We start from the raw sequence: 27,573 nt of genomic DNA on the forward strand, positions 1-27,573 counted from the left end.
TTATCTGGCAAAGGCAGAAAAGTAGAAAAGTTTTTTATATCTTTAATTAGAGTTTTCAGTATACACTTATCTTCCTGAAATCTGTAGTGATGAATCTCCATGTAAACATTCAGAAAGAGAAAGAGGGGAAACTGTCATAACTTACGCACTACAAATTTTGTCCTTGATTATTAATCAAGAACAGCTGTATACATTTATTAACAACTGTTTTCCTTCATTTAACAATGGCTCTTGAATAACAAAATAAATTATCAGCAGTTTCAACCATACATTAAAAAGTAATTAAAGCTCAAAAAATCTATTAAAGTTTCATAAATGCAAGTAATAGATTTCATATATTATGTTCTTTGAATAAAATAACAAAGAATTTACTTCCCATTGTTGCAAGTTCACAAAATTCATGAAAAGGTTTCACCTTTTTTTTTTTTTTTTTTTTTTTTTAGCTTAACTATGCCTCAGGTGAACATAACAGACAATAACTGTTAGACTTATTGGACATGATAAAAGAAAAAGCTTATGACCATTCAGATCAGGTAAACCTAAAACATACCTCAGACTTTCTTAACCTGTAGCTCTAATTTCTTAAATGATTTACAAGAAACTATTAGAAGATTATTTAATGAGCCAGCTGAACTTTGTTATTTTGCCGTTTTTTGCAAGTCACAAACACATATATATTTTGCCTTGAAAATGAAGCAGAATACTATTCATTGCCAGTGAGACTAAGAGCAAGGGAAAAACAAAGTCAAAGTCATAGATATGCTTAAATTGTGCTACATTATTTCAACTGTTTAATTAAAGTTTAATTACCAGATCAGTGCATTGTTTCTTGCTTGAAAAAGTAATGTGTAGATAAAAAATATTTTAAAAATAAACCAGAGGTAAAAATAAAAAGGCCTGAACAACTTAGAAAAGAGCAATAGAATACTTTCCAATCAATGATTATTAGTGGGAATATTCACTTTATACAGCAGTTATTGACAGCCATTTAGCAATTCTTTAATCAGGCACTTGATATTTCTTAGCTAGCATACTCAATACTGGGGCCTCATGCACACACACACACAAATATGGCTTTATTACAAAGGATTCAAGATGGCAACTACTTAGAATCCAGTGCCAACACGGATTATAACAAATCCAGTGAGTATTTTGTTTTTCAATTATTCATAGAAAATTTAATCCTGATTAAGTATCCTTGGGCAGGAATTCATGGGTAGTTGATGACTGAAACCAACATTTATGTGAAATGCTTCTGTTAATTTAATCTGTGTATATGGCTTAATTATGATTGGGGATTCAATGTAAGAGAAATGAATTATATCAGGATTAAAATTTTAGTACCGTATCACATAGTACCTCTCTCTTCTTTCTTTTTAAACACATAAACCTGCTTGTCCCTTCACCTAAGTGCTCAGATTTTAAAATCCTTTGTCCTTACCAGCCATGTAATGTATCTAAGTTTTTTTCACAACCTATTTGTCAAAAACCTTTGCTCATCAAGCTAAAACCTGAACTAGAGCCAAAATGATAGGAAAAAAATCAGAGAATAACCCCACCCACAAATAAACAAAAGCTTATTCATTTAGCTATGAACATATGCTATTTTCATTTCCTGAAGTGATTTCCTTTTCAATTTCTTTAAACTCAAATATGAAATGCATTTTCCTTAAAGCATAAAAAAGAAGCAGTACTTAAAAGCAGTGTATTACACTGATTTCATAACTGGACTAGTTTAGATATGTATAAGCAAGTAATCATTTAACTGATTACTTTTTATAACACTATCAAACCTGAGTTAGCTATTGATATGAGGCCTTGTAAGTGGTGAATATTTAATAATAATTCTTTTCCACGTTTATTTCCATATAGAAATTGCTTCAATCATCTTATAACAACACTCTTTCTTGAAAGTTTATTGTTTAGGTCTATTTCAAAACAGTTCATTTACTACCTTTTTTCAGTTTGGTACTGCTTAAATGCAGTTATATAAATAACATGCTCTGCTTTCACTGCCCAATTTTTCATACCAAATGTATGAAAACGAAGTCACTCTATTTGAATCCTTATTGCACTCTTTTGACCAATTCACTTTTCCTTTCAACAAAAATCAAGCGTCAGAAATGAGGGCGACTTTTGTGTCCAGATGATATGGTAAGTGGTAGTGTTACAGAAGAAAGTGAAGAAACTTCCCAGTATAGACTGTGGGATAGGAAGAGTCTGTAGAGAATAACCATGGAAACAGACTGGCAAAGGATAACACCTATTGTAACAACCTGAAAAGAAAAGAAAGGGAATGCTTTTACTGCATGCAGAAACAGAGAAATAATATTCAGTTTATCATGAACCTGTATGCTTTTTATATAAATATAGTACCGTATCATTCATCTATATCATTAGCTCATTTTATCAAAGACATTTTTAATAGGAAAATACAACTAATGCTCACCACTGTCATTGTTTAAGGGTAAAAATTCCTTCATTGTTAGTTTATAGATGACAAAGTTAGACACAAAAGAATAACTGGTTGAAGCAGTCGCTCCTAAGAGGACACACACTAGACAGAAGTTTCAGTAAGCAATTACAAAAATCAGGTTCCTGGTTAATTTAGTAATAGGAATAAAGCATGCTCCTACCTAAACTTTAAAGAGGTCTCTAAAAGCCCTTTCACAAATTCCTAAGTTGCTTCTCTATTTTTGTAGACTGCTTTCCTATCTATTCACCCTTTGTAAATACCTCAGGTTCAATAAACACTTGTGTGTTCAAGCACATGCTGCACTGCTTGTAAAGGGCTCCTGGCAGAACTCTACTTTGAAATGATGGAGCCATTCACCTACGAAGGTAGGTATCAACTCAATCAAAATGCAGCATACTTTAGCGTGGTCCTCAGGTTTGTAGTCTGTTTAAAACAACAGGTTGATTTTTAGTTTTATCTTGATCATTATGTAGCAAAAATTTTAACCTTTTTTAAAAAAAAGCTGTCTTATGAATTACCTAATTTTGGCTGGGCGCAGTGGCTCACGCATGTAATCCCAGCACTTTGGGAGGCAGAGGCAAGAGGATTACCTGAGCCCAGGGGTTTGAGATCAGTCTGGGAAACTTGGCAAGATCTCGTCTCTACAATAAATCAAAAAATTAGCCAGGCGAGGTTGTGCACGCCTGTGGTTCCAGCTACTTAGAAGGCTGAGACAGAAGGATCACTTGAGCCCAGCAGGTCGAGGCTGCGGTGGCTGTGAGCAGCGTGCCACCGCACTCCAGCTTGGATCACAGAGTGAGACTCTGACTCAAAACAAACAAACAAACAAAAAAGAGCTCTAGACATCCATTTATCTTACCAAACAGTATTCTAAAATAAGATAAACAGAAACAACAAAAGTGACTTCCATAATTCTGCTATAAACTAAATTTTTAAAAAATTATTTTATAAACTTCAAATTTATATACTCATGGTTTACTAATTTATGAATAAATAAACAGGCCCCAACCCGGGCTCGGTGGCTCAACCTGTAATCCCACACCTTTGGGAGGCTGAGGTGAGTGGATTGCCTGAGCTCGTGGGTTCGAGACCCGCCTGGGCAGCGAGACCTCATCTCTACAATAAATCAAAAAATCAGCCGGGTGTGGTAGCGCATGCCTGTAATTCCGGCTACTTGAAAGGCTGAGGCGGAAGGATCGCCGGAGCCCAGCAGGCGAGGCTGCGGTGGCCGGGAGCAGCCATTGCACTCCAATCTGGGCAACCGAGTGAGACTCCAACTCAAAAATAAATAAATAAATAAATAAATAAACAGGCCCCTACTAATTTAATATTTTCCCAATAAAGATTATATTTTCATTAAAGAAAAACTATTTTCTATTACTTACCTTTTCTCTTTGGTAGTCACTAAAAATGATAGAAATGCACGCAAGACCTGGATGGCATAAAAACCACAAGATACAGCCCTGAAACAAATAAACAAGGCAAATAAGCACCACTATGTTTTTCTTTAAGAATATACCAGATTAAAAAATATCACTAGTATATTTAGGTCCTGATGACCCTCAATTGACCTTTAGAGTAAAGCTTGCAATAAAATGTAAAACTAAGTTTACTGCTGCTGTGATATGAATATTTTGTTCTAACCAAATGAGAATTTTCTGAAGTAGTTAAAATCTTGTATTTGTAAATCTGCCACATACACATTTTGATATACTACAAATGCATTAATATGTTAATGGGTTAATAATTAGTAAAATAATACATTCGTATTAATAATAAGTAACAAATTAATAAAAGCAAGGTACAAATGTGTAGTATTTCTACAAAAAGAAAAAACAAGAATATACACTCACATTTGCATGTAAGTACACAAAGAAATTCCGTAATATATGAAAAATATTCATAGTTGGTAACTGAGGGGTAGTACAGAGGAGGGGGATGTGTGCAGAAAACTTTACATTATACTTTCAAATGTCTTTTTCTATTTTTCCTTGAACCACGGCAATGCATTCTCTTTTCCAAAATTAAATTTGAAATAAAAAAATAGGTAATAAAGTAGCTGCCGAGATGCTTGGTACATAGAAGGTATATGGGGAAAAAAACAAGATGTAGAAAAATGTGTTTAGTATGCCTCTATCTGTCCAAAAGTAGAAGAAAATATATAGGAATATATATTAAAAATTCTCTAGAAGGATAACTAGTAGCAGCAATTATATGAGGGGGTGGTGACAAATGAGTAGATGGGAAAGAGGTAAGAAATACTTTTGCTACTCCTTAAATACTTTTGGATGTTTGATCCTATTCAGAAAGTTAAATGAAAACATATGAAATAATTTCAGCTCATGAAAAAAAGTCTGCACTGTTTTCAACATAAAACTGGAGAGGAAAACTTGGTACCCAAACACCTCAAATCCATCCTGACCGATCACACAAGAAGCTCTCCTGTTCCTGTGAAAAATTCAGAGGTAATGACATTTTCTTGCCTGTTTGGTACTCAGAAGCTGCTTTCGAGTGCTGTAGCAGCAGCTGCAAAACCCAGCACTAGCAATAAAGAAGGAGCTTGGCCTTCCTTTCTTAGCTGCCTTGGAATGGTCATTGACTCTGTGGACTAGGCAGTTCAGTGCACAGTGTTTCAGAATGCTGGTTTCAGTTGCTAAGATAAAAGGGTATGGATTCCAAAATGAAATCTTCTAGGGAGGAAGCCTTCTGTAATGATCATGCTTCAACCCTCTGTCCTGAGTACAAGAAGGATATAGAAAGGGGGAATAAAGTGAATGCGATCCTACACGGAAAGTTAGCCAGAATGTCATGTACTCAACCTCCTGGCTCCATCGCCTTATGCTGAAGGATAGCTCCTTGGTTTGTTATGAAACATTTCAAAACTCTGACAAGAACAGTCCATAGTCAACTAATAGTTGAGAAATGCAAACCGTATTCTAGTTTATTAATTTTTTTTTAAAAAATTGGCCAGGTTTGGTGGCTTAGCCTGTAATCCCAGCACTTTGGGAGGCCAATGCAAGAGGACTGCCTAAGCTCAGGGGTTCGAGACCAGCCGGGGTAACTCAGCAAGACCACCGTCTTGATATTAAATTAAAAAAAAATTTTTTTTAATTAGCCAGGCATGGTAGCACGCTTCTGTAGTTCCGGGTACTTGGAAGGCTGAGGCAGAAGAATCACCAGACCCCAGCGGGTTGATGCTGGGTGGCAGTTAGTGTACCACTGCACTATGGCCTGGGCAAAGGAGTGAGACTCCAACTCAAACGAATAAACAAATTCTGATACTACAGAAAAAAATGTAAAATTCCTATTGATAAAGAAATGATGAGTCAAGCAAAATTGACCTGTCAAAGAATACACGGAAGATACTGTTCCACAGGTTCTACAATGGGAATAATACCCACATCACACAAGGTGAGAGAGGTGAGCCATGAAGGACATATAGCAGTACCCAGCACACAATGGAAGTTTAATAAATGACAGCAAGTGGCAGTTTGTTAACTTCTCAATGAGATCAGAACGAAGCTGATAAGGAGAAGGCCACTTTCCCTACAAACCCGTACTTTGGCAAATGTTACATAGAACTCTCTTCTGAGTGTGCTTCTCTCCACTGTGATGATCTGATAGAGTCCACAACCTAGTGATAACGCTAGGCAAATTCTCAGAATGATTAGAAGGATTCCTGCTAAGTTGTGGTGTGAATGGTAGCTATGATGACTGGTGTCTTCAAACTGTTCCCAAAGTAGCAAAATACTCTGCAAAAAAACAATAGTACATTTAGAGGAAAATTTAAGTACTTTTTTCATCTTTTTAATAAATATTACCTTAAACATTAAACATTCCTAAGTGCTTCTAAGATTTATCAGACTATCGAGGTTGTCAATAAAGTACAGACATAGTCTTTTCATTGTTCTAATACCCTAAGCTAGACAAAAAGATTTTTATCAAGTGAGACCATACTCAAAAGATTTTTTTAAAACACTATTGTTGGCCGGGCGCAGTGGCTCACACCAATAGTCCCAGCACTTTGGGAGGTCGAGGTGAGAGGATTGCCTGAGACTGCCGGATTGAGACCAGCCTGGGCAACTTGGTGAAATCTCATCTCTACAATAAATAAAATAAAATATTATTCAGGTATGGTGGTGTGTGCTTGTGGTTCCAGCTACTAGGAAGGCTGAGGTGGAAGGATCACCTGAGCCCAGCAGGTCGAGGCTGGGCGACAGAGTGAGACTCCCACTCAAAAACAACAACAAAGCGCTATTGCTACCATGATTCAAATAAGACATCTCTAAGGATGAAAATAAACTGAGAAGATTAAGAGAATAATCAAACTTTCTTCTAAATTTATATCGTCCTTACTTCAACACTATCTTTGAACGCAAACTGGTCTGCACTTAAGCCCACTATCTCAGAGTAACTTTCAACTATCTCAGTATCTTGCATACTCCAGAAATTAACAAGCCAGGATTGCTGATTTCAGACTTCACTCTTTTTCTTGGTAACTTCCCCATGTAAAGGGAAATATTTTTAATATTCACTATAAGCATCCAGGGCACTGTTATTCATCCCTATTTGCCTGTTGACCTTTTCTCCCATATGCTCACAGTAAAAAGCTCAGCAAGTTTCTCACTAAGTTATTCTATTCATTGCTATTCAGTAGAAATCAGTGTCCAGTTCCCTCCATCTTTACTGAACATCAATCACTTAAGTTACTCTGTTTTTACCATCACACTTGTCTACAGTCCCCTATACTACTTTCATTTGTCAACTCAGCCCTCAAAATTGAGTCTTCAGTGACTTCCAAGGACTCAAGATAAAAACTCAATATTACACCCAATTCTTAGGTTTTAAGGGGTTTACCAGCAACCACTTCCTTTCCTCACTGTCACATCTTCTAATTTTACCTCTGCTACTTCTTGGCAGGTAAACTACTTGTCATCCTGATGTGAAATTTCCTTCTTGGGCTCAATATCTGGTCTATTATTGAAACTGTTATTCCTCCACTCCACCAAAACATGCCCATTTGACTCCTTAACCTACACTTTTAAATTTAACTTTTGTAAATACAGAAGTACTTTTATAGAACAACCAGAGCCCATGATTCACATTTTTATATACTCAAACTCTCCTATTTTCATACATATATGCTAATATGTGATCTGTATAAACGATTATATAGTCTTTGTCTGTCTTGTCTGGGTTGTTGAAGATGACAGCTATGTCTAATAATCCTCATAAATGCTCACTTAAACTCTAGTGTAGTCTCATAATTTCAATTCTCAGTTCATATTTGTCAAATTAACATGAATACATGAAACAATAAAAATTTAATTTTTGAAAAATGCTATGAACTGAAATATGAGCATTTAACCTGAGATTAATACCACTCTCCATAAGTCTTGTATCAAAAATATTAAGTTGGTACGAACTTAACCTTATTTTAATTACTTCTACTTCAGTTCTTTCTTATCAACTCCTTTCCTGGCACTATCTTTTTTCTAAACATCACTATCTGTGATATGGTCCCTTTCTCAAATCAATTATGTAAATTCAGTACTCCTATTCCACTTAAAACCTGCTAAATAAATACTAGGGATATGAAGATGAATAAAGCACTGGCCCCATTCTTCTTCATTCGTAAATTTTTCAGTTTACTTTAAACTTACATTATAACGACCTCTACAGAGTCTAAGTGCACATTTCATTTGCATCTATAGCTAATGCTTGTCAAAAACTCAGTATCAACTTTTATGTTTATATCTTTCTTCTTAATTTTTACAAATCTATTGCACGTAGGTATATAGATATCCTAGAATAATGTCAATACCGTCACTAGAATTGAAAAGGAAAAAAGGCCGGGCTCGGTGGCTCAGCCTGTAATCCCAGCACTTTGGGAGGCCAAGGCGAGTGGATTGTCTGAGCCTGCAGGCTCGAGACCATCCTGGGCAACTTGGCGAGACCTTGTCTCTACAATAAATAAAAAATTAGCCAGGCATGGTAGTGTGTGCCTATAGTTCTGGCTACTTGGAAGGCTGAGACGGAAGGATCGCCGGAGCCCAGTAGGTGGACGCTGGGGAGGCCATGAGCGTGCCACTGCACTCCAGTCTGAGTGACAGAGTGAGACTCCAACACAAAAAAAGGCACAGAGGACCTTTATAAAAGACCAGATTTGTTTTGGCATTTGTTTTCAAAAACAAGATCTCATTCTTTGTTTAGCCTATATTTTGCGTTTTACTTAATCTCAGATAATCACTTGAATTCTTTCATGTATAACGTAAACAATCCTACAAATCCTGGACAATGGATAAATCTCTAATTCATGTATTCAATGTTGAGTACTTACCATGTGCTAGAAAATATGAAAGAAAGCTACTATTAAGTAGGAACTGAGAATCTAACCTAATATTAAACAGACTGTGCTTAAATAAGCTAATAGGAAACCCAAATTTAGGTAAATTATAATTAAATTTTGCAATCTACGTGTAGTAGCACCCAGAAGATTAAGAGATTATTCAATCTATCACTTTTTAAATTCGAACTTCAAAATACCACAAGTTCTAAGCTCAGGAATTTTAAGACAAAAAATGCACAAATTTTTCATGAGTCTCAGGTTTAAATTCTGAAATAAGGTGTGTCCAAGTTTGCATTTCTGAAGAATGCTAAGCAGATACATTGAGTATCAACACTCACCTGTGTCACAACAATAAATACCGCAATGCCAGTGGATGCAGGCGTAGAATCCCACTGGAGAGGTCTGCTTTGAGACTTCTTCATTCTGACTAGTGTCCAACCCATGCACAGACTCAAAAGTAGGTATAACATTTGAATTTGGGAAGCGATGTCAAAAACTAATGGGATATGAAAGCCAAAGTCAATCAAGTTTTCTCAATACTTCTTGCACTGAAATGAGACCTTTTTTAAACCACAGAAAACAGGCATGTGCAAAGAGAGAAGCTAAGAAAATTCAATAAGAGACATTCATGTATAATAATTCTAAAAATTAAAATTTTGCCATAAAATTTGTAAAATTATGGAAATAGTTAAAACCACAGCAATACTATTTAAAAATACATATATGAGGGGGAACTCCAAAAAACAGAATTGTCTTTTGGAGGGCAGGCCCCTTGTAGTACACTCGGAATTTGTTCTTCCAGGTCAAATGGTCATCCAAAGTTTTTATCAGGAAGTTCTGAGAAAGTTGAGTCACAATTGGAGGAAAAAAACGTACCAAGTTGTGGCAAACAGGAGATTGGTTATTCCACTATGACGATGCACCTGCCACACCCCGCGGAGTGTTCCTCAGTTTTTGACCACAAACAGCATGACCCCAGTGCCCTATCCTCCCTATTCACCCAATCTTGCTGGAGCAACTTTTTTTTGTTTCCTCAAATGAAAAAAGTCTTCACAGGGAAATGTCTTGCCATGTGCAAGAGGTGAAACAAGAAATAGTGGAAGCACCAAAAGGCATCAAAATTCACGTGTGCACAAACTTGTGAACAGTGAAAAAAGTGTCTCGATAGATGTATTGCATCAAACGGAGAGTACTTTGAAGGTGACTGAAGTTTAAACATGTAAGAATAAATACACAATTTTTAATAAATAAATTCCAGGTTTTTCTGGGTTCCTTCTTATATATATATGTGACCATATATCTCTATTAAGTTCAACCTCAATCTCTTTGGTTCCCATTTTTCTTAGGTTTTCAACTACAATTTCTGCAATGTGGAGAACATTGGTATTTTCATTTCTGCTTTTTTTGATGCACAAACTATAATGTAAAAAGTATTTCCTAAAACTATGAATAAGAACAACACAATAAAATGCATAGCTACTGTACCATCCAATTATGTTTGCTTTAGTTTCAGAGTCCTGAAGACAAATGAAAAGCTCAATGCATTAGTGTGATGTGCCACCAGGTGGTCATCACTTACACTGCAGGGGAAGCCTGCTATTCTACAAAAGATGTAACAGAACCATGGTTACCTGTGTCAAATCTACACTACAAGAAAGCAACAAAAACCTATAAATGCTTCAAGTTCCATGCATATGCACTTTATAAGGTTGTATTTATTGATGTTAAAAAAAAAGCTTATCACTTTTTCATCAGTATATTTTGATATAAATTTTAAAATAAACTTGTGAACACAATTTAACAACAACAACAAAAAATTTTGCACAAATTGCCATCCATAACCCTCATGTTTACAACTCTTACTTCTTTTACATAAGGACATTCTTGCAGGAACAGATAAATCTATAATGCATAATACATATATGTAAAGGTTGCAAGCCGAAAGACTTTTAATGATATTCTAATATTTGGTACACTTTAAAAATATTAAATATTTAATAGTTTAATATCTGTCAGATATATTTTGAAAGATTTTCCCTCACTCTGCCATCAAAGTTAAAACTGAAAGCCCTACATTTATGCATACCGATCTGTAGCAGTGAATTCTGATAATGAACTGTCACAGCATTTGAATGACATAAAATTATGGCCTTTCAGATCAAGCACACTTTTCTTTAGTGTTGTTATTATTGTTCTTGTTACTTATTTTATTTTAGAGTTGTGGGGTACCTGTGTACCTTAGTACATAAGCAAACTACATGCAGGTGAGGTCTGGGCTTCTAGCAAGTCCTCTCTCTCTGGTAGTGCACATGGCACTCAGTGGGTGGTTGGGTGTCCCTTGTCCCCTTTCCCCCTTCCCGCCATTTGCAGTGAGTGCCCAGCGTCAGCTGTTCTCATGCTTGTCAAGCGCACCATAGATTTTAAATGGCTGTGATGCCAATCAACTTTGTTAAACATTTCACAAATACATATTCAGTTACATAGGCTAGCAAAAGTTAGCCAAAGGAATAGTCCTACATAAGTTGCTAAGCAGCAAAAGCAAATACCTGGGGGGAAAAAAACCCCAATTTTCTGGATCATTTATGTACTGAGTAATACACAGGTGGATGTAATACAATAACTGGTTAAGTGGAACACTGCTCATTTGTTGTTGAAACATAGCTAACTGTAGATAAAATATACCAATCACAGAAAACCTCTATTCTGTCTTGAATTTTAATCACTTAACTCACCAAACTTTTTGAGAGAATCATCACAAATTAGCAATATAATTTTTTTGAAGTTTTTTTAACCTTCAGTGAAATCATCAGACAGCCTAAAACACTGTTTTATATATAGCAAACAATCACAAAAATTCAACAGTCCTTAATATTAGTAATAGTTTTGCCACTAGTTGGCTATGTGTTTTGTTTCTTTGGACCTCATTTCCTCTTCTAAAATGCATAAGCTAAATTATTACTAAAGTTCTATGCAGTTTTAAAATCCTATGATTCTTTTAAACACCTAAAAGTCATCTAAGAGAAAAAAAGCAAAAACCCAGGGCTTTAGATAACAATCAAAACAGATAAGTTCCTCTTGTTCATGCCCAAGAGGTGAATGGTACACAGTCTCTTCACAAGGAAAATACAAACTTCTTGACATTTTAGAAACTTAAGAGAAGCAACAAGGTCAGGATGAATGGAGCCTAAGATGATTAAGAGAGATTAACACCCTATTAAAGGCTGATGAGACTAGAAGAGAAATATAGAAATATAAGGAAGAGTAAGTCCTAGAATGGTTTCAAATTCAGAATGCTTTTTAGAGCAAATCTTAATTTTCTAGGATTAAGAATGGCATAAGACATTATCTCCCTCTGACGTTTTCTTTAAAATGTCATGATTATAGGACCTTTTAAATATTTTTTCCTATCATGCTTAATTGAAAAATTACTTCATAAGATGTGAGTCAGCTCAATTACAGGTATATCCTATAGCTTTGGTCAGAAACGGAAGAGTCAGTATATTAGAAAATGTTTTCACAATAGGGAAAAAAACTTTTGAGCTCTGGGGTCAGAAAATTTGAATCTTGGTCTAGTCTGTGCCACTTAATAGCTGACTGATACTTGGAAATGTGCTTATGTACGTATTGAGCCCAGATCCTTTACCTGCAAAATAGGGATATGTATATCTACTTTTTATCGAGAGTCAAATGAAAGAATGTAATAAATATGCTCTAAAAACAATGACGAGTTATACATCTTACCTATTATTAAAAAGAAATTAAACAGGATACATGGGCACTAACTCTGTAATCCTGTTTTCAATTGAGTTGAATTCTAACCTACCTTGGAAAGAAAAACTGTACTATGACAAAAATAATTTTAATAAAGGAAAACAAACAAGAAGCAGATGGCGTTAATGTTTTTAAAAATGCTCAGAAAGATACTCACATTCTGCCAAACTTCCCATAAATGGTACCCCTATTCCATCTTTGGAATAACTGGGGAATTAAAGAAGAGAGTATTAGTGTTAATTATAAGTGTGAAAAAAATTGTTCATAATCAAAGCAAGTATAATTTTGGTGAACTAATTAGGATTAATTAGATGTAATGATGAACACAGTTTTAGTGGTTTTGAGTTACCTGGAGAAATGAATGTAATTAGCTAAAGCTGAACCAGCTTGCAACAGCAATGCAGTTGTCAGAACCTTTAAAATCATGTGCATGGGTCCTCCTTTCTTAATAGCCTGCCACAATGATTGAGCATAAATGCAAGCAATCACAAAGTACACTAGGACTAGGAGGAAAAAGAACTCATGTAACCCTGTGAAGAGAAGAAAGGGAGTTTGCTTCAGTAAAACACAGGCAGTTAGAGTGTTGGGTTGCTTTCAAATCTTCCTGTCAATATATTTCTAGAACTTGTTATTAATTGGAGTCATGGCATTCACTTTTATAAGAAAAAAAGAGAGAAGCTGTTAAAATTTAAACAATTTTCTACTTTGGGACAAATTTTTAACTACAAAAAAGCAGATTAACCAAACTAGTTAAAATCAATATGTAAGAAAGCATAGTGGTTGGGGAAACCCAAAAATTCACCATTAAATCATGGTTTTGTTTGAAAACAGTAAATGAAAAACAATGACTTCAGCATTCAGTTAGATATACTTTTTACCCCAGAGTGGATTTCTTTTGCACCCAGTTTAGCAATAGATTTGTCCAGTTAATAACAATTTAATATGCTTTGCCAATGATTCTGAAAAGATGATCTCTGGCCCAGCAGCATCCCTACAGAACTGGTTATAAATGCAAATCCTTGCGCCCCACCCAGTTTCTAATCTATAGAATCAGCAACTTTTTGAGTGGAACCCAGAAATCTGTAGTAATAAGCCCTACGGGTGATTAGGATGCAGCTAACCCTGAGGACCCAGCTCTGGAACATCCCGTCATCGTGAATGGCTGTTTGGACAAAGCTTCAAAATGCCTGTCATGTCCAGAGCCCCCCTTTCCAGTCTGCAGCTCTTGCTAAAAAGGAAATCCTGAGGAGATCATGTGACTCCACGCCAGAGTTGACAGAAAGCGTAACACCTAACCAAGTGGCTGCCAAACCAAGTGACCTACGACATAATTGGATCCCAAAGATAACTCAGGCTAATCATATTCTCTCTTGGGAATTCACACTACAAAATATGGACAGGAAGTAGGTCACAGAAACCGAAGCTGACAGGAGTGGACACTGGCCAGAGGAGTCAAACTAGGCCACGAAAAAAATCAAAGTTTCTGAGTGAGCAAAAATTATGAGTGAGCAAAGGGAGCTAGTGAGCAAAAACACAGTAAGAATGTGCAGGTTTTATACTTAAAACAGTGCCAGTTTTCAATAGTGCCCTCTGGTTCCTATTAGCAGCTTTGTAGTCTTGTAACCTCATGATAAACCACTTCTTTTTCTGCAGTAACTTGGAATCTTTTGACTGAGACTTCATTTTTTAGAATTTCCAGAAAATTTGTATAATAAAACAGCAGGATAGCTTTCAGTTCAATGGCTTAAACGTATTTGGTCGAATCTCAAGACAATCCATAATATTAGGGCTCTTACATCCTATCTGACATTGGAGTGTTGCAACATGGTGTGAATAGAGCTGTCTCTAAAGAGTCTGTGGATGAACAGTCTAAATTATAATCACTTCCATTCCAATTGTGAACACCAAGACGCTCCAGTTTCTCATTTGGGTTAACTCCAATAACAGCCAGAGAAGAAAATATTTCTATTATGTAGAAAATAAATTTGGAAAAGCAATCCAGAAAAAAAAAAAGCACATGAAAAACAGTCAATAAATAGCTCAATCATGGTTTTGGCATGGTTGCGGTAGGAAAAAAAAGGCAGCAAAAAGTATTTCGGCCACTGGGTGTCTCTCCTGCTCTATGAATATAAATGTCAATAGTTTACTTTTCTAATACAGGTGGAAAAGCATGTTTAGATTTCAGAAAGGAAAGAACAAATAATAGAAGGGGCATACTTCCTCTTTAAACTCCTTACACAGAAAAGCATTATAGCTTTAGAAATAATGGCACCATAATCCTGGGATTATAGTACTGGAACAAGACAGAAAATACAAATGCAAAACATATTATAACAACTGTAGGTCAGTAAAATTCCTTATGTTACCCTGTGTTTTGAATCTTAGTTTTTATCTTTCCTGCTTAGCATTAAAGGATTAAACACGGTTTTTTTTTTTGTTTTTTTTTTGAGTTGGAGTCTCACTCTGTCGCCCAGATTAGAGTGCAGTGGCCCCTCCCAGCCACCGCAGCCTCGACCTGCTGGGCTCCGGTGATCCTTCCGCCTCAGTCTTCCGAGTAGCCGGAATTACAGGCGTGTGCTACCACGCCCGGCTAATTTTTTTTTTATTTATTGTAGAGATGAGGTTATACTGTTACCTATAAATTTTAAAATTTATAGGTAACAGTATAACAGTAACATTAATTGCAGTATAACAGTAACATTAATTGAGTAACAGGTAACATTAATTGCAGCTATTTGCAGCAGGTTATCCTAATTCAAACCTCTCAGATATATGATAACAGTTAATTCTCAGTAAAAGCGTAGCAAATCAATTTTCCCTACTTGGAAAAGATTATTAGACAAACTAGCAGAAGTTTCTAAAATGAACTAACTGAAGATTATTCCCTGGAAACAAATTTTATACCCAAGGCTATGGAGTAGGAAGACTGTCTCCTAAGGCTCTATTTTAAAGCCAACACATTCTCAAAGCACTGGAATATGGACCTGTGGGTCAGTGGCTCCACACATCAGACCCAACTTCAGAGCTTTAATTGGCTTCAACTCCAAATCTATCTGAGTCTCTGTGTGTGAGATTTAATGTTTAACTCCAAATCTATCTGAGTCTCTGTGTGTGAGATTTAATGTTTTTTGAAACTCTCTTAAACCTTAAATTAGATGCATACAGTGATGGGTTAAGAACCACCAATTTTCACTTCATTGTAGAACTACTCACAAAGACTTTTAGGCATTTTAATCAATAAAATGATAACATTTTTAGAAATTAAGGTAGCCACATAACAAGGTTGGACACTTTTTAATAATTAATCCCTACAGGTTAACCTGGCACAGAGTCTCATGCTTAATGAAAACACACATAATTATAGTGAGTCTCTGTCCCTCATTTAAATTTTGTTGGTGGCAAAACCAATGCAATTTCCCCATTTTAGCATTAGAAAGACAATTTTACTTTATTTATTTATTTTCTGAGTTGGAGTCTTGCTCTGTGGTCCAGACTGAAGTGCAGTGGCATGCTCACAGCCACCACAGCCTCGACCTCCTGAGCTCAGGCAATTCTTCTACCTCAGCTTTCTAAGTAGCTGGAACTATTGGCATGCACCAGCGTGCCTGGCTAATTTTTTTATTTATTGTAGAGATAAGGTCTTGCCAAGTTGTCCGGGTTGGTCTTGAACTCTTGGGATCAGGCAATCCTCTAGCCTCGGCCTCCCAAAGTGCTGGGATTACAGGCATGAGCCACTGTACCCAGCTTGAAAGACAGCTTTTAGACATAAGAGTAAGTATCAAATCAAAATCTGTCACAAAATCAAGAAAAAGTAGGTCAGGAGTCAGGGCTAAGAACTGACCTGGATGGTCAGTATGAATCCTAAAGAAAAGCTCATCACAACTCAGCCGAGGAAAACACTAGAAATCAAGGACAAGGTTCAGAACAAGGCAGGGTATAACTGGCATTCAGTAGCCCAAAGGGCACAGAGCTCACATGTGATTACTTACGCCGGGGTCAGGTCATGTGCCAAACTGGGGATAACGAAAGAACAAATGGGAGCCTGGATAAGGAGGCAAGAAAATGCCTACCAGGATTCAGAAAAGTCTTAAGGATCCACACAGTCAATAAGACAACCTTTTGAGCCAAAGGCCTGGAGGAAATAGGGTAAGTGCTAACGGATCTAGGCTCCACAGAAGGCAGCAGGGTGTGCGTGTGCAAGGATTGCAGTGCAGCTGTACCTCCTGGAGAGCCTTGGCCAGTACTAAAAGCTAGTGTCCTAGGAAACAATGAAGTCTATGGTTATAAAGGAACCTAAAGGCAATTCAGTACCAACCATCCATTCAAAGCTATCAACAGACCTAGGTAATAGCCTTTCCAAAATACTGAAAAATGTCAGCATCTTTTATAAGATTAAGGACATGGCAGGACTAAATTATGAGCCAATAATGATCTACACTGGTCCAAAGTATTGAGTGAAATCTAACCTTGCCGTTCATCTGCATTGAAAAACAACCTGAGTAGCTTACACTACGCCATTTCCTCCACAGAAAGAACTTTTAGAGCTAATGACTTCAAGGCATTTAGCACCCCATTCTGTCAATACGTATATATTTTTTTCAAACCAAAGGATGTTTTTTAAAAATGTTTCTCTCTTCATGTATTATTTGTGACCTACCAACTATAACATTCTCTTTCAGTTGCTGTGACAAATTTACACTTTGAACTAAACAATCGGTTTAGTCTAATGTGGCCTCACTTCCACCCACTCCCTCCATGGCCAATGAGATGCCACGGAATTGAATTTTTCTCTAAGCAGATTGACTCTTTCAAATGGGTAATGAACTCATGAAGAAGTAAACCCTTAACCCTTTTCTTTGACAGATGGCCTACAAATCCGTACTCCGACATGTTAATTTATAAATCTGTTATACTTTATGACATGTTTACGATGATCATAAGAAGTCATTCATTTCTATTGGGGTAGAAATCTCACTTCAGTTAGTTGGGCAGGACATAATCACCAAAATTTCGATGAGATATATTTTATGAGAGTACATCTGATTTTGGAAAGCATTATATACTCTGATCATTCCTAAATGGTTATAAGCTTCAATGAAGCTTGATCTTTTCAAATCTAGTGAAGAGTCAGTCATACAAAGTAGTTTAGTTTTCAACTTCATTAATCATTGAATTATCAATATAAATTTCTCAATTTATCACTTTTCTGTTTATAAAAATAATGTTATCATAAAAACAACAAAAAGATTTAGAATGCATAAAGGAAAATATAAAAATATACAAAAACTATACAATTCTACCATCCAGAATATTGAAAGAACCTGTTAATATTTTTATAATTTCTTTGTTTTAGTCCCTGCATTTTAAAATATACTATATTTAAATATATTTAATCTAGATTTTAATAATTATAATCTTTTAAATACTTGAATAATACTCTACTTTTTAAGCTTAATATTTTAGCTATCAAGATGCTATAAGAAGATTCATTTAATGATTTATCTACTTTTGGACACAAAGATTGCTTTTACTTTTTAATATTCTAAAAATACAACATGAATTTATTTGTGCATAATCTTTGCCTGTATTTAGGATATATTCAAATACATATTCTTACCAGATTCTCCAGCGCTAAAATGATCAAATGGATTCCCATCGGCATCTGGGTTTAGTAACACCATTTCAAATGGGATATCTTCCACATGAGAATTCCCCTTGTCATCTTTGCATGTGTACTTGTCTGCATAAAACACATGCCAAGTTTGTGGAGATGGAATCTGGGACACTGTCAGATTATGTTCAGTCTGGTTCATGGTCACTTTAAAGAAAAGGAAAACAGTACATTTCATAGCAAAACTTTGAAATGTGTTCATTGTGTTAGCTGTATAATCAATTTGAAGTCAGAACATCCTTTTGCTTAGTTTTTTGGTCTGTTTTGACACAAGGTCACACTCTGACACCAGGGTGAAGTGGTGTGATCATGGTTCACTGCAGTCTTGAACTCTTAAGACTCAAGTGATCTTCCTGCCTCAGCCTCCCAAGTAGTTAGGACTACAAGTGCACACCACCACACCCAGTTAATTTTTATTTGTATTCTTTTATTTTTTGTAGAGGAGGTATCTCACTATGTTTTCCAGGCTGGTCTCAAACTCCTGGTTTCAAGCAATTCTCCTGTGTCTGCCTCCCAAAGCACTGAGATTATAGATGTGAGCCACTGTGCCTGGCCTATTTAGTTCTTATTGCCTCAGAAATCCAAGCCCTGGTGTAATAGTGGAATAAAAGCTGGTAATAGTGAAGCAGATAAAAATGATGGTTTTAACCAAAGGAATCGCAATAAAAGTACTACTATAACACCACAAATGAGTAGAATGGCTCCATTAAACTCTGAATTTCAATTTTAAATATTTTCCAACAAGGGTGCCTGAACGAAGCACATTGTATACCTAACCCTTAACTGTACCCCACAATATCATAACAAAAAATATTGATTATAAAAAATATATATATATTTTCCAAGTTTCCAAGTGGGTTAATGACATTCAAAAAAAATTATTATGGTAAAAGATACATAACACGAAATTTATCATTTTAAACAATGCTAAAGTGTACAGTCTACAGCACTAAGCCCATTCACGATGCTGTGCAATAATCAGTGACATTTTTGAAATTACTTATTTAAGTTAAATTTTAAATAGGGCATTCAATTTAGAAAATTAGTTGAAAAATCATCATGTCTAAAAACTGTGGCTAAAAACTGTGGCTGACGAATACTTTCAAAGATTTTATGAAATCTTTTTCTGACTGGTTATTCTTTAAAAGGGTACCAAACACAGAAAAATAGAAACTATAGGAATATAAAAGTTATACTAGATCGGGCACATACAAGGTAATGTGATATAGTGGGTGGGAGACAACTCCTGAATGTTGGAACCATACAGATCTATTTGAATCCTGGCTTCAATACTTACCTGCTGTGTGAGCAAGCTGCATGAGCAACGACACTCACTTTCACAGCAAAGAGCTGACGCAAGGACTAAGTTATTATGAGTCACCTAGCATAGTATCACAGAGCAGTTGCTAAATAAATGTTAATTCTCCTTTTCCTTTCTTCAAAACAAGATTGTTATACTAATAAATGGTTCTCCATCCAGGGTAATTTTGCTTCCCTGCAGGGCATTTGAAAATGTGTGAGGAAGATTTGTTTTTTGGTCACTATGGTTGTTCAAATACTTGGAGTGAGGCTGTGCTCAACCTCATGCGATACCAGGTAAAGTCACAAGCAAAGAACTCTGTCTTCTAAAATGCCAATAGCATCCCCTTTTGAGAAATACAAAATGATGTCTGAGATCCCTTCCAGATCTAAAACTATGATCCTGACTAAGAGGCACTGACTAGGGCTATCACGAAGCTGTATAGTGTCTTAAACTCTAGGTATCATGAAAAGAGGAGTCAAGTTAGAAGAGCAAGTCTTGGCCTTGTGACTCAACAAATAAATTATAACCTCTCTACACTAGTTGCTTCAATAGCAAAATGATGATCCATTTCCTGTCTAGCTCCAAGTTCTCTTGAGGAGCAAATGAAACTCTTCATGACACTCCTGATGTAGAGTATGATTTATACAAAGTAGAGGATTTTTAAAACAGGATTACCACAGGCCCAATTCCCAACTCTAGATAGCTCCTACAACATGCCAATATTTAAGGACAAATTAATCTTAATCTTCCTCTCAATATAGGAATTAAAAATAAATAAATAAAAGAAAGTTCTTGAAGCAACCCAAAATTTGTATATGGAATAGGTTTTTTGGAGGATGGTATAAAATGATTCATTTTCTTAGGTGTAATAATGGTATTTCAGTTATATAGATGAATGTCCTTATTCTTACAAGATGTATGCTTAAGTATAGAGGGGTAAACTCTTCATGATACCTGCTGCTTATTTTTATATGGCTCAATTAAAAGTAAAAATCATACACATATAAACATAAGGAAAATGTAACAAAATATCAACTATTGACTCTAAGTAGAGGATATACAGATATTGGTTGTACCGTACTTTCTACTTTTTTGTATGTTTGAAAACCTTCCTAATAGAAAATGGGAAGGTGTTACGTATAGGCCATCATTATGAATGAGATGCAGACATATCCAGTCAAAATTTAAATTTTGAGAAGGTGAATTGTATAACTGGAAATTTCTTTCATTGGTAGTTAAACTGAACAAGAGAATTTGATTAACAACACCACAGCATTGCTTTCTTGGCTACTGTAAGTTAGCTGACATTTATACTACTTTTTTTTTTTTTTACTATACAGCTTCTAGAAAAATGCAGCAAAGACTCTAATGTCTATGAACTATTTGAAGACCTTTAAGAAGAATTTATAAATGATCAATAAGTGATTCAGAAATAATGCTGTTTACATGTGCAGCTTGCAATTACATAATGTGGATCTTGTTATATAAAGGCTCTGCTGTGTTGGTGTTTTATCACTTGCACCTTTTCTTTTAGATAAAACAATATAAAAAGTAACCATAATATTTTCACCAATACACTTTTAATGTTTCATTTTAAATTATGCAGATTTATATCAAGCAGAAATAAAAGTGTGCTTCATATAGTGATACTGGCCATAGGTTTTGTCTTGCTGTCTTTTCCAGTCAGCCTGGGAAGCCTCTTGACGAAACTGTGGGTTCACTGTTTTTGAGACAAAAGACTACAGCACAGCATGCATATTCTATGCTGGTATAATTAGTACCTCAAATATTAACAAAACTTGAATTGCAGAGAATGCTGTTAAATAGCTAATTGCCTAATCATATTAAAAAAGGAAATGAATTCTGTCAAGCAATAATGAAATACACAATAATGAAAATACTAACACCTTTAAACGACTTACAAAATATACCAAATGAACAAAAGAAATCATATGCATTAGAGTAAAAAGACAATGCTAAAATGTTTTATACACAATATATTTAGCTTCTGTAATCTGATAGCAAAGTACTCTGCATCTCCTTTTAAAATTTATTTTAGATAGAAGCATATAAGGTCATCATTTTCAGTGCTCTCAGATGTCTTATTTGCTTGCTTTAAAAACTTACAAGGTAGTTTTTAGCATATTTTTAAAAAAACTTGATGTTTTATGACATGAGACCAAAAGATGATTGAAAAATAACTTCTCAAACATTAATTTGAGAGTCAAGTAACATTCGACACGATGAGATTTTTCAAATCTGCTACTTTATTGGTACATAGCAGCAGTAGGGTTGTACATAGGAGCAGGGCATAGTTAACGAGTTTACTACCAAACAGGTGAAAGAAAGGCTGTTAATTCTTAAGTCTCACTCATAGCCAGGAAATGCACTTCTTATAAGAAATTATTCTTCAATATGTGTTACTATTACATTGTCATGTATTTAAGGATATGCTTTTTGCTTCAATGAACCTAATCTAAATAATAGCATGCTACAAATGACAATTAATATATAAGAGTTACAGACAGCAGACTTTTTTTTTTTTTTTTGAGTTGGAGTCTCACTCTGTCACCCAGACCGGAGTGCTGTGGCCGCTCCCGGCCACCGCAGCCTCGACCTGCTGGGCTCCGGCGATCCTTCCGCCTCAGCCTTCCAGGTAGCTGGAATTATAGGCGCGCGCTACCACGCCCAGCTAATTTTTGATTTTATTGTAGAGATGAGGTCTCACCAAGTTGCCCAGGCGGGTCTAGAACCTGCGGGCTCAGGCGACAGCAGGCTTTCTTAAGATTTAAATCTTGTTATTGGAAAAGAATTGATAAAATATATAGAAATCAGTACTTAAGTTATTTCAGGCCGTATGTCTAAATTCCTGTTTCCTGATATCTTTCATTCCATAATTCCAAAGAATGCCCCTGCACTTGACAGAACAGGAAAGAGGAAGAGAAAATAGAAAAAGAAACAACAAGAGGTTTTGTTAAGTTATAACCCTGTACACAAGTAACTTTTAACTAGAATCACAGCATTTTGAGACTGTCAGGAAACTTAGAGAAACCTAGTCCAACTTGTTTGTTGTACAGATGAGAAAAGTGAGGCTCAAAGATAACAAGATCTTGTTTTAAGTCACTACCTGTGATTCTCAGTTTTGTGGCCTTCCCACTGCACCACACTGTCTCCCTGTATACAGAAGTTCTGGGAATACAGGAAAAGGACTGATACAAAAAAATGTTTTTGGCAAGTGTATATAGTACATGGTATAATACTGACCAAGTGATATGAGAAAGTAAATCAATATTCTTATAGCTCAAAGCTTTATTTATTTATATTGAATCGGGTTTTACTCTGTTGCCTAGGCTGGAGTGCACAGACATCATGACGGCTCACTGCAACCTCCAGCTCCTGGGCTCAAGCGATCCTCCTACATCAGCCTCTGGAATAGCTGGGACTATAGATACATACCACCACGCCCCGCTTATTTTTGTATTTTTTGTAAAGACATGGTCTCACTATGTTGCCCAGGCTGATCTCGAACTCCTGGACTCAAGCTATCCTCCCGCCTTTGCATCTCAAAGTGCTGGGATTATAGGCATGAGCCACTGCACCCAGCTAGCTCAAGACTTTAAGCTGCCTAAGTTTTTACTGGAGAAAGAAAAATCTTTGAGGTGCCAAAGACAAAAAGCAAACAATCTACCAACCAAAAACCTTTCAAGCACTAAACTCTATGACTACTCATTTACAAATACTTAGTAAAAGTTACGCACTAGAGTATCATAGACTCTCATTCTCATAGTACCATATAATGAGCATTCATAGCACTTATAACAACTGCAATTTCACATTTGTTCACACTGATCTGATTCATTCCTGTCACTCCCACTAACCACAATGACTGAAAGACGACTAGTATTTTGGTCACTGATCCATCACCCGCCCTTAGTATAGCATGTGAAACCACGGAAGTAACTCAGTGAATGAACAAACCAAACGAGCTTGCTGCTCTTACTGACTGATTTTATAACAAATGTAAAATATAATTATGGTAAATGCTATGCAGGAAAGCAAGTGGCTTAAGAAATTAGGTGTTAATTTAGAGGAGGGCAGAGCCAAAGAGAAAAAGCCTGTGTAAAGGCCCAGGGTGGCACTGAAATATAATGAATTTGAGGGGGCAATGCTGTGACAAGAAGCTGAAGGGGTAAGTAGCAGCAAGCCTCTGACAGCTCTGTGATCATCTTTGTCCTAAGAGCAGTGAGAAACCACTCTAATGTTTTAAGGGTGTGGTAAGGAAGTGGATATAACAGGACCAAACCTGCTGTTTGGAAAGATCTGGCTACCAAAGGGGGACCAGTGTGGGTGGAGAAGGGCCTGGTAGGAGGCTACCGAAATAGTTCAGTATAGGCAAGAGATTACGGCCGCTTGGAATAATATTGTAAGGGCAGAGAGGAAGAAAAGCAGATGGATCCAAGAGATACTTAGAAGTGAAACGTCAAGACTTACTGATAGATTGGAAGGGAGTAAAGGTCAAAGAAGGGAGTGTTAGGAGACTTGATTGTTTACCAGATGGATGATGGTGCCAATTCCTGAAACAAGGAACATGGAAGAGGACTGGGTTTGGACAGGCAAGATGGTGAGTTCAGTTTGCACACTATAACTGAGAACTAAAGAACATGACCTTTGATACATATGTGGAACCCTTAGATGAGCAAATTGGCCTAGAAAGGAAAAGATAACTGATGAGACTTGGCATGAACGTCCCAGATACGTTCTAAATTCAGGGTTGAAGTAAATAACTTTATGTAATTAACTGTCTCTTTGATATCTGATACTGTCAATGCCATGTCAGAAATCTAGATAAAAGATCCTCACAATGGGTGGCAAAGAATGGGAACCTCTACTCTTGTCCCTGTTCTGGCTAGCAGCCTTATAAGGGAACCAGACAGCTGCTAAGATTAAGACTGGATGCTTAGAAATGGGAGTGTTTTACTGGACTGGACTGAAAGAATAGACTATTATGTTCTACAAATGAATGAGGCCCTGAAAAATAAGGGTAAAAAGAGGTGAGGGATCATTCCCATTTTTTTTCTCATGGATACTTCTAATTCCTAATATCTCCTGCAACCAGTCAACTTCCAAGGGGTAAAATGGGTAGAACGGCATCTGTTCTTCATTTCTCTATTAAAAAGATTTGTACTTATTCTGGATAGCTAACACCATAATGCATGGAACAGTGTTGATGACAATGAAGGAGATCAAGGATTTAAGCCACCAGATCAGAATAAGTACAGTTTCCCCAGGGGCAAACCCAGAGGTTTACAAATGATGTAGTGCTGGGACATCCCAAAGTGACATATATTGTCACCATATGACTAAAGCTCATGTTTCAATGACAAGTTTTAAAACAGTGCCACCTAGGTCGAATTATACAATTAACTGAGATAACACATGTTTCGTGTTTAGCTCAGTGCTGGCAGATAATAAGCATTCAACCTATGTTAGAATTCACTCCATGCTGCCACTGGGTCAAGATATATCTGCCATATTGGCATAAATTATGCAAACTGTAAAGAGTCTAAACAAAGGAAAAACTTTTATAAATTATCTAGATGTTTTTCCAAATATTTTGAATAATAAAGGAGGGGATAAAGGGAGGAACGTTCTGAACGAGGTTAGTTTCCTTAAAATTCATCTTAAAACACACTAGACGAAGTGCCATCCAAGTGTGATGTCTGCTGTCATGAAACATCTTGTTATGTAAATACTATATTATACTTCAACATTAAGGAGAAAAAAACTGTATCCAATGATGAAAGAAAAAAGAATATACTCACTTGTCAACTGAGCTTTGGATAATTTTTCACTACAGCTATAACCATGACTGCTTTCCTGCAGCTTTAACCATTCCTGGGCTTGGAACAGGTAGAGTTTAGCTTCTTTTCCAACAGCTACTGCTATGTTGTTGATTCTGACACATAGAAGAGCATGATCACCTTGACATTAAAACAAAAATTGTCAACTAGTTTGGTCTTGTGTGAAACTAACATGGTAAGGACAATTCAACACCTCTACTTACCAATACAGGGATTTAAAAAGCACAACTTTTCTTAAATCTTACTTAACTAGGTAAATCATAGTAGAATCAATACCACATTCAGATGCAAACAAGAGAGAAACTTGAAACATCCTAACCCCAATCTGTCTTGAGGAATCTGGATTTAATACATCTTTCCTCTATGTTTACCAGGTAATTATCAGGGTTGTCAAGTCTCTCTGCCGATCATGAATAACTCATATTATAGCTTCCACAAATTCCAGATTTTCTAGCATTGTTCAGATTGTGCCATTTATTGCAGTGACATTAGTATCACTGTCAATACTCAAAGTATGGTTACAGTAAGTTAAGAAATGAAAATGTGATGAAAATAATAATACAGCTGTTTCTAGTGTTTCCTCTTCATTCAAGCAAAGTATATTCAACAGTGGATTTTGAAAAAGTGGGTGGCACTCCTTTGCTAGCTTAAAAACTTCAGATTAAAAAAGAAATCAGGTTCTCTTCCCTTTATACCAACAATTCTGTAATTTGCCAATACTTTAGATTCCTTTCCCACACCAAAATAGCTTCTAGTTTCTATTATCTTCCCCTAAGAATTCTTTCTAGGCCAATACTCTGATCTTCACATATGCGCCTTTTAATGCTACAGATCGTACAAACCAAAGATCCTAACCTCATCAAGGCAGATAATTATTTGAAATACAGTCCAATTAGGAGTACCAAGATGATGCACCAGCACTTATATTTTGAGGGTGCAAATAAATGAGACCAAAATAAGAATGAACCGCAAATTCATTCATTAAAGGGATAGTTATTGATTTTTGAGGGAGATCAAAAGACAAGGATCAAACGCTGCTCAGATTTCAGACCGGCCAGGGAATGAAATTTAGGCCGCTTCCAGGACACTATTTACACGCATTTCCGTGACTTTGTAATTTTAGGCCTCATCGTCTACATACCAGTAAATCTGTCACACTAGTGGCCGAGTGACCAAACTATTCTGGCAATAATGACAACTAGATAATCAGGTGTTTTACCTGGTTTCCAAAACCTCTCTGCTGCAAATTGGTTTTATCATATTGGTCTTTTTAAAAAAAGAATACTTAAGTTCCTGGGCTTAAATTCACACGTAACTACAACAGCTCAGTGTATATAATAATCTGGCCAGGACAGGAGTGAGCAAATGTGCTTCTTTGGGGGAAGGATCTCGAAAGATGCCGCTGACCAGTCACCTTGCACGGAAAGGGTTGGGGAGCTGGAACCGGCTTCCAGGTACAGAAAATAATCAAAATCCGGAGACACTGCCGCCGGGGGCCTGGTTAGCAGCCTTGGTGGGGATGGTAATGAACGCACCCCACGCTCCGGGGCAGCTGCGGCAACGCTGGAGGTCCAGGTGAGGCTGGGGGAGCCGGCAGCGCCCAGCGTGGCGGGGCGGGGGCCGGACAGGAGCTGCCCGAGCCCCTCCTCCTTCTCCCCGCCCCCAGACCTACCGTGGAACTCGAAGTGGCCGATGTTCTGGCCCTGAGCGTCTCGGGCTGCAGCGCTGCTGAAGCTGCCCCTCAGGGTCTTGCCCTGGCTGCCCTGCGGCCACCAGCAGCACGTGAGGGCCACAGCCAGCAGCCGCAGCCCCCCCATGCCCGCCTCCCGCTCGGTCCAGACACCCAGTTCCCGACTGCCCGCGGCCGCCGGCCCCACGTCGGCAGCGGGGAGGGGAGGGGCCGGCGCCGCAGACTCGCTTCCCTGGAGACCGTGAGCCAATGAGGTGGGCCCCTCCGCCACGAGCCAAGATTTATCCACCAATCAGAGACCGAGGTGGGCGGGACGTGCAGGTCCGAGCGTCCCATCACTCCCTGGCCTCTGGGATAGTTCCCGCCTTTTTTTTAATGAAGTAGTAGGAGGATGTTGCTTCAGGTTACGGAAAAATCGTCGCCCTCGTGGTAGCCCGGAGCATCGTGCCACT

At 37.0% G+C, this 27,573-nt stretch overlaps 1 protein-coding gene across 2 annotated transcripts; it reads right to left on the reverse strand.

Moving 5' to 3' along the window:
* Positions 1 to 27,573, reverse strand: GPR180 (G protein-coupled receptor 180). Of its 2 annotated transcripts, none has more exons than XM_008059442.2 (9): positions 27,104 to 27,573; positions 25,393 to 25,551; positions 18,214 to 18,414; positions 12,946 to 13,126; positions 12,754 to 12,803; positions 9,164 to 9,321; positions 6,037 to 6,228; positions 3,862 to 3,939; positions 1 to 2,276 (listed from the first exon to the last, which is right to left on the reverse strand). In XM_008059442.2, the coding sequence occupies exons 1-9, from the start codon at positions 27,246 to 27,248 to the stop codon at positions 2,118 to 2,120; spliced, it is 1,323 nt and encodes a 440-aa protein (XP_008057633.1). In that variant the 5' UTR covers positions 27,249 to 27,573; the 3' UTR covers positions 1 to 2,117. The 2 variants fall into 2 exon arrangements, with proteins under 2 accessions (XP_008057633.1, XP_008057634.1); XM_008059443.1 differs by having other exon boundaries at positions 25,393 to 25,526; positions 27,104 to 27,250.

The sequence above is a fragment of the Carlito syrichta genome, unplaced genomic scaffold (genome assembly GCF_000164805.1).
Source record: "Carlito syrichta isolate Samal-C Ts95f unplaced genomic scaffold, Tarsius_syrichta-2.0.1 Scaffold304068, whole genome shotgun sequence".
In the NCBI taxonomy this organism is placed as follows: domain Eukaryota; kingdom Metazoa; phylum Chordata; class Mammalia; order Primates; family Tarsiidae; genus Carlito; species Carlito syrichta.

Coding starts and splice junctions, on each gene's coding strand:
- GPR180 (XM_008059442.2), bottom strand. CDS start 27,248: ATGGGGGGGCTGCGGCTGCTGGCTGTGGCCCTCACGTGCTGCTGGTGG. Junction 3,940..6,036: donor TCTATGTAACATTTGCCAAA/GTACGGGTTTGT, acceptor TATTTGTTTCAG/GGCTGTATCTTGTGGTTTTT. Junction 2,277..3,861: donor GTGACTACCAAAGAGAAAAG/GTAAGTAATAGA, acceptor TTTTCTTTTCAG/GTTGTTACAATAGGTGTTAT.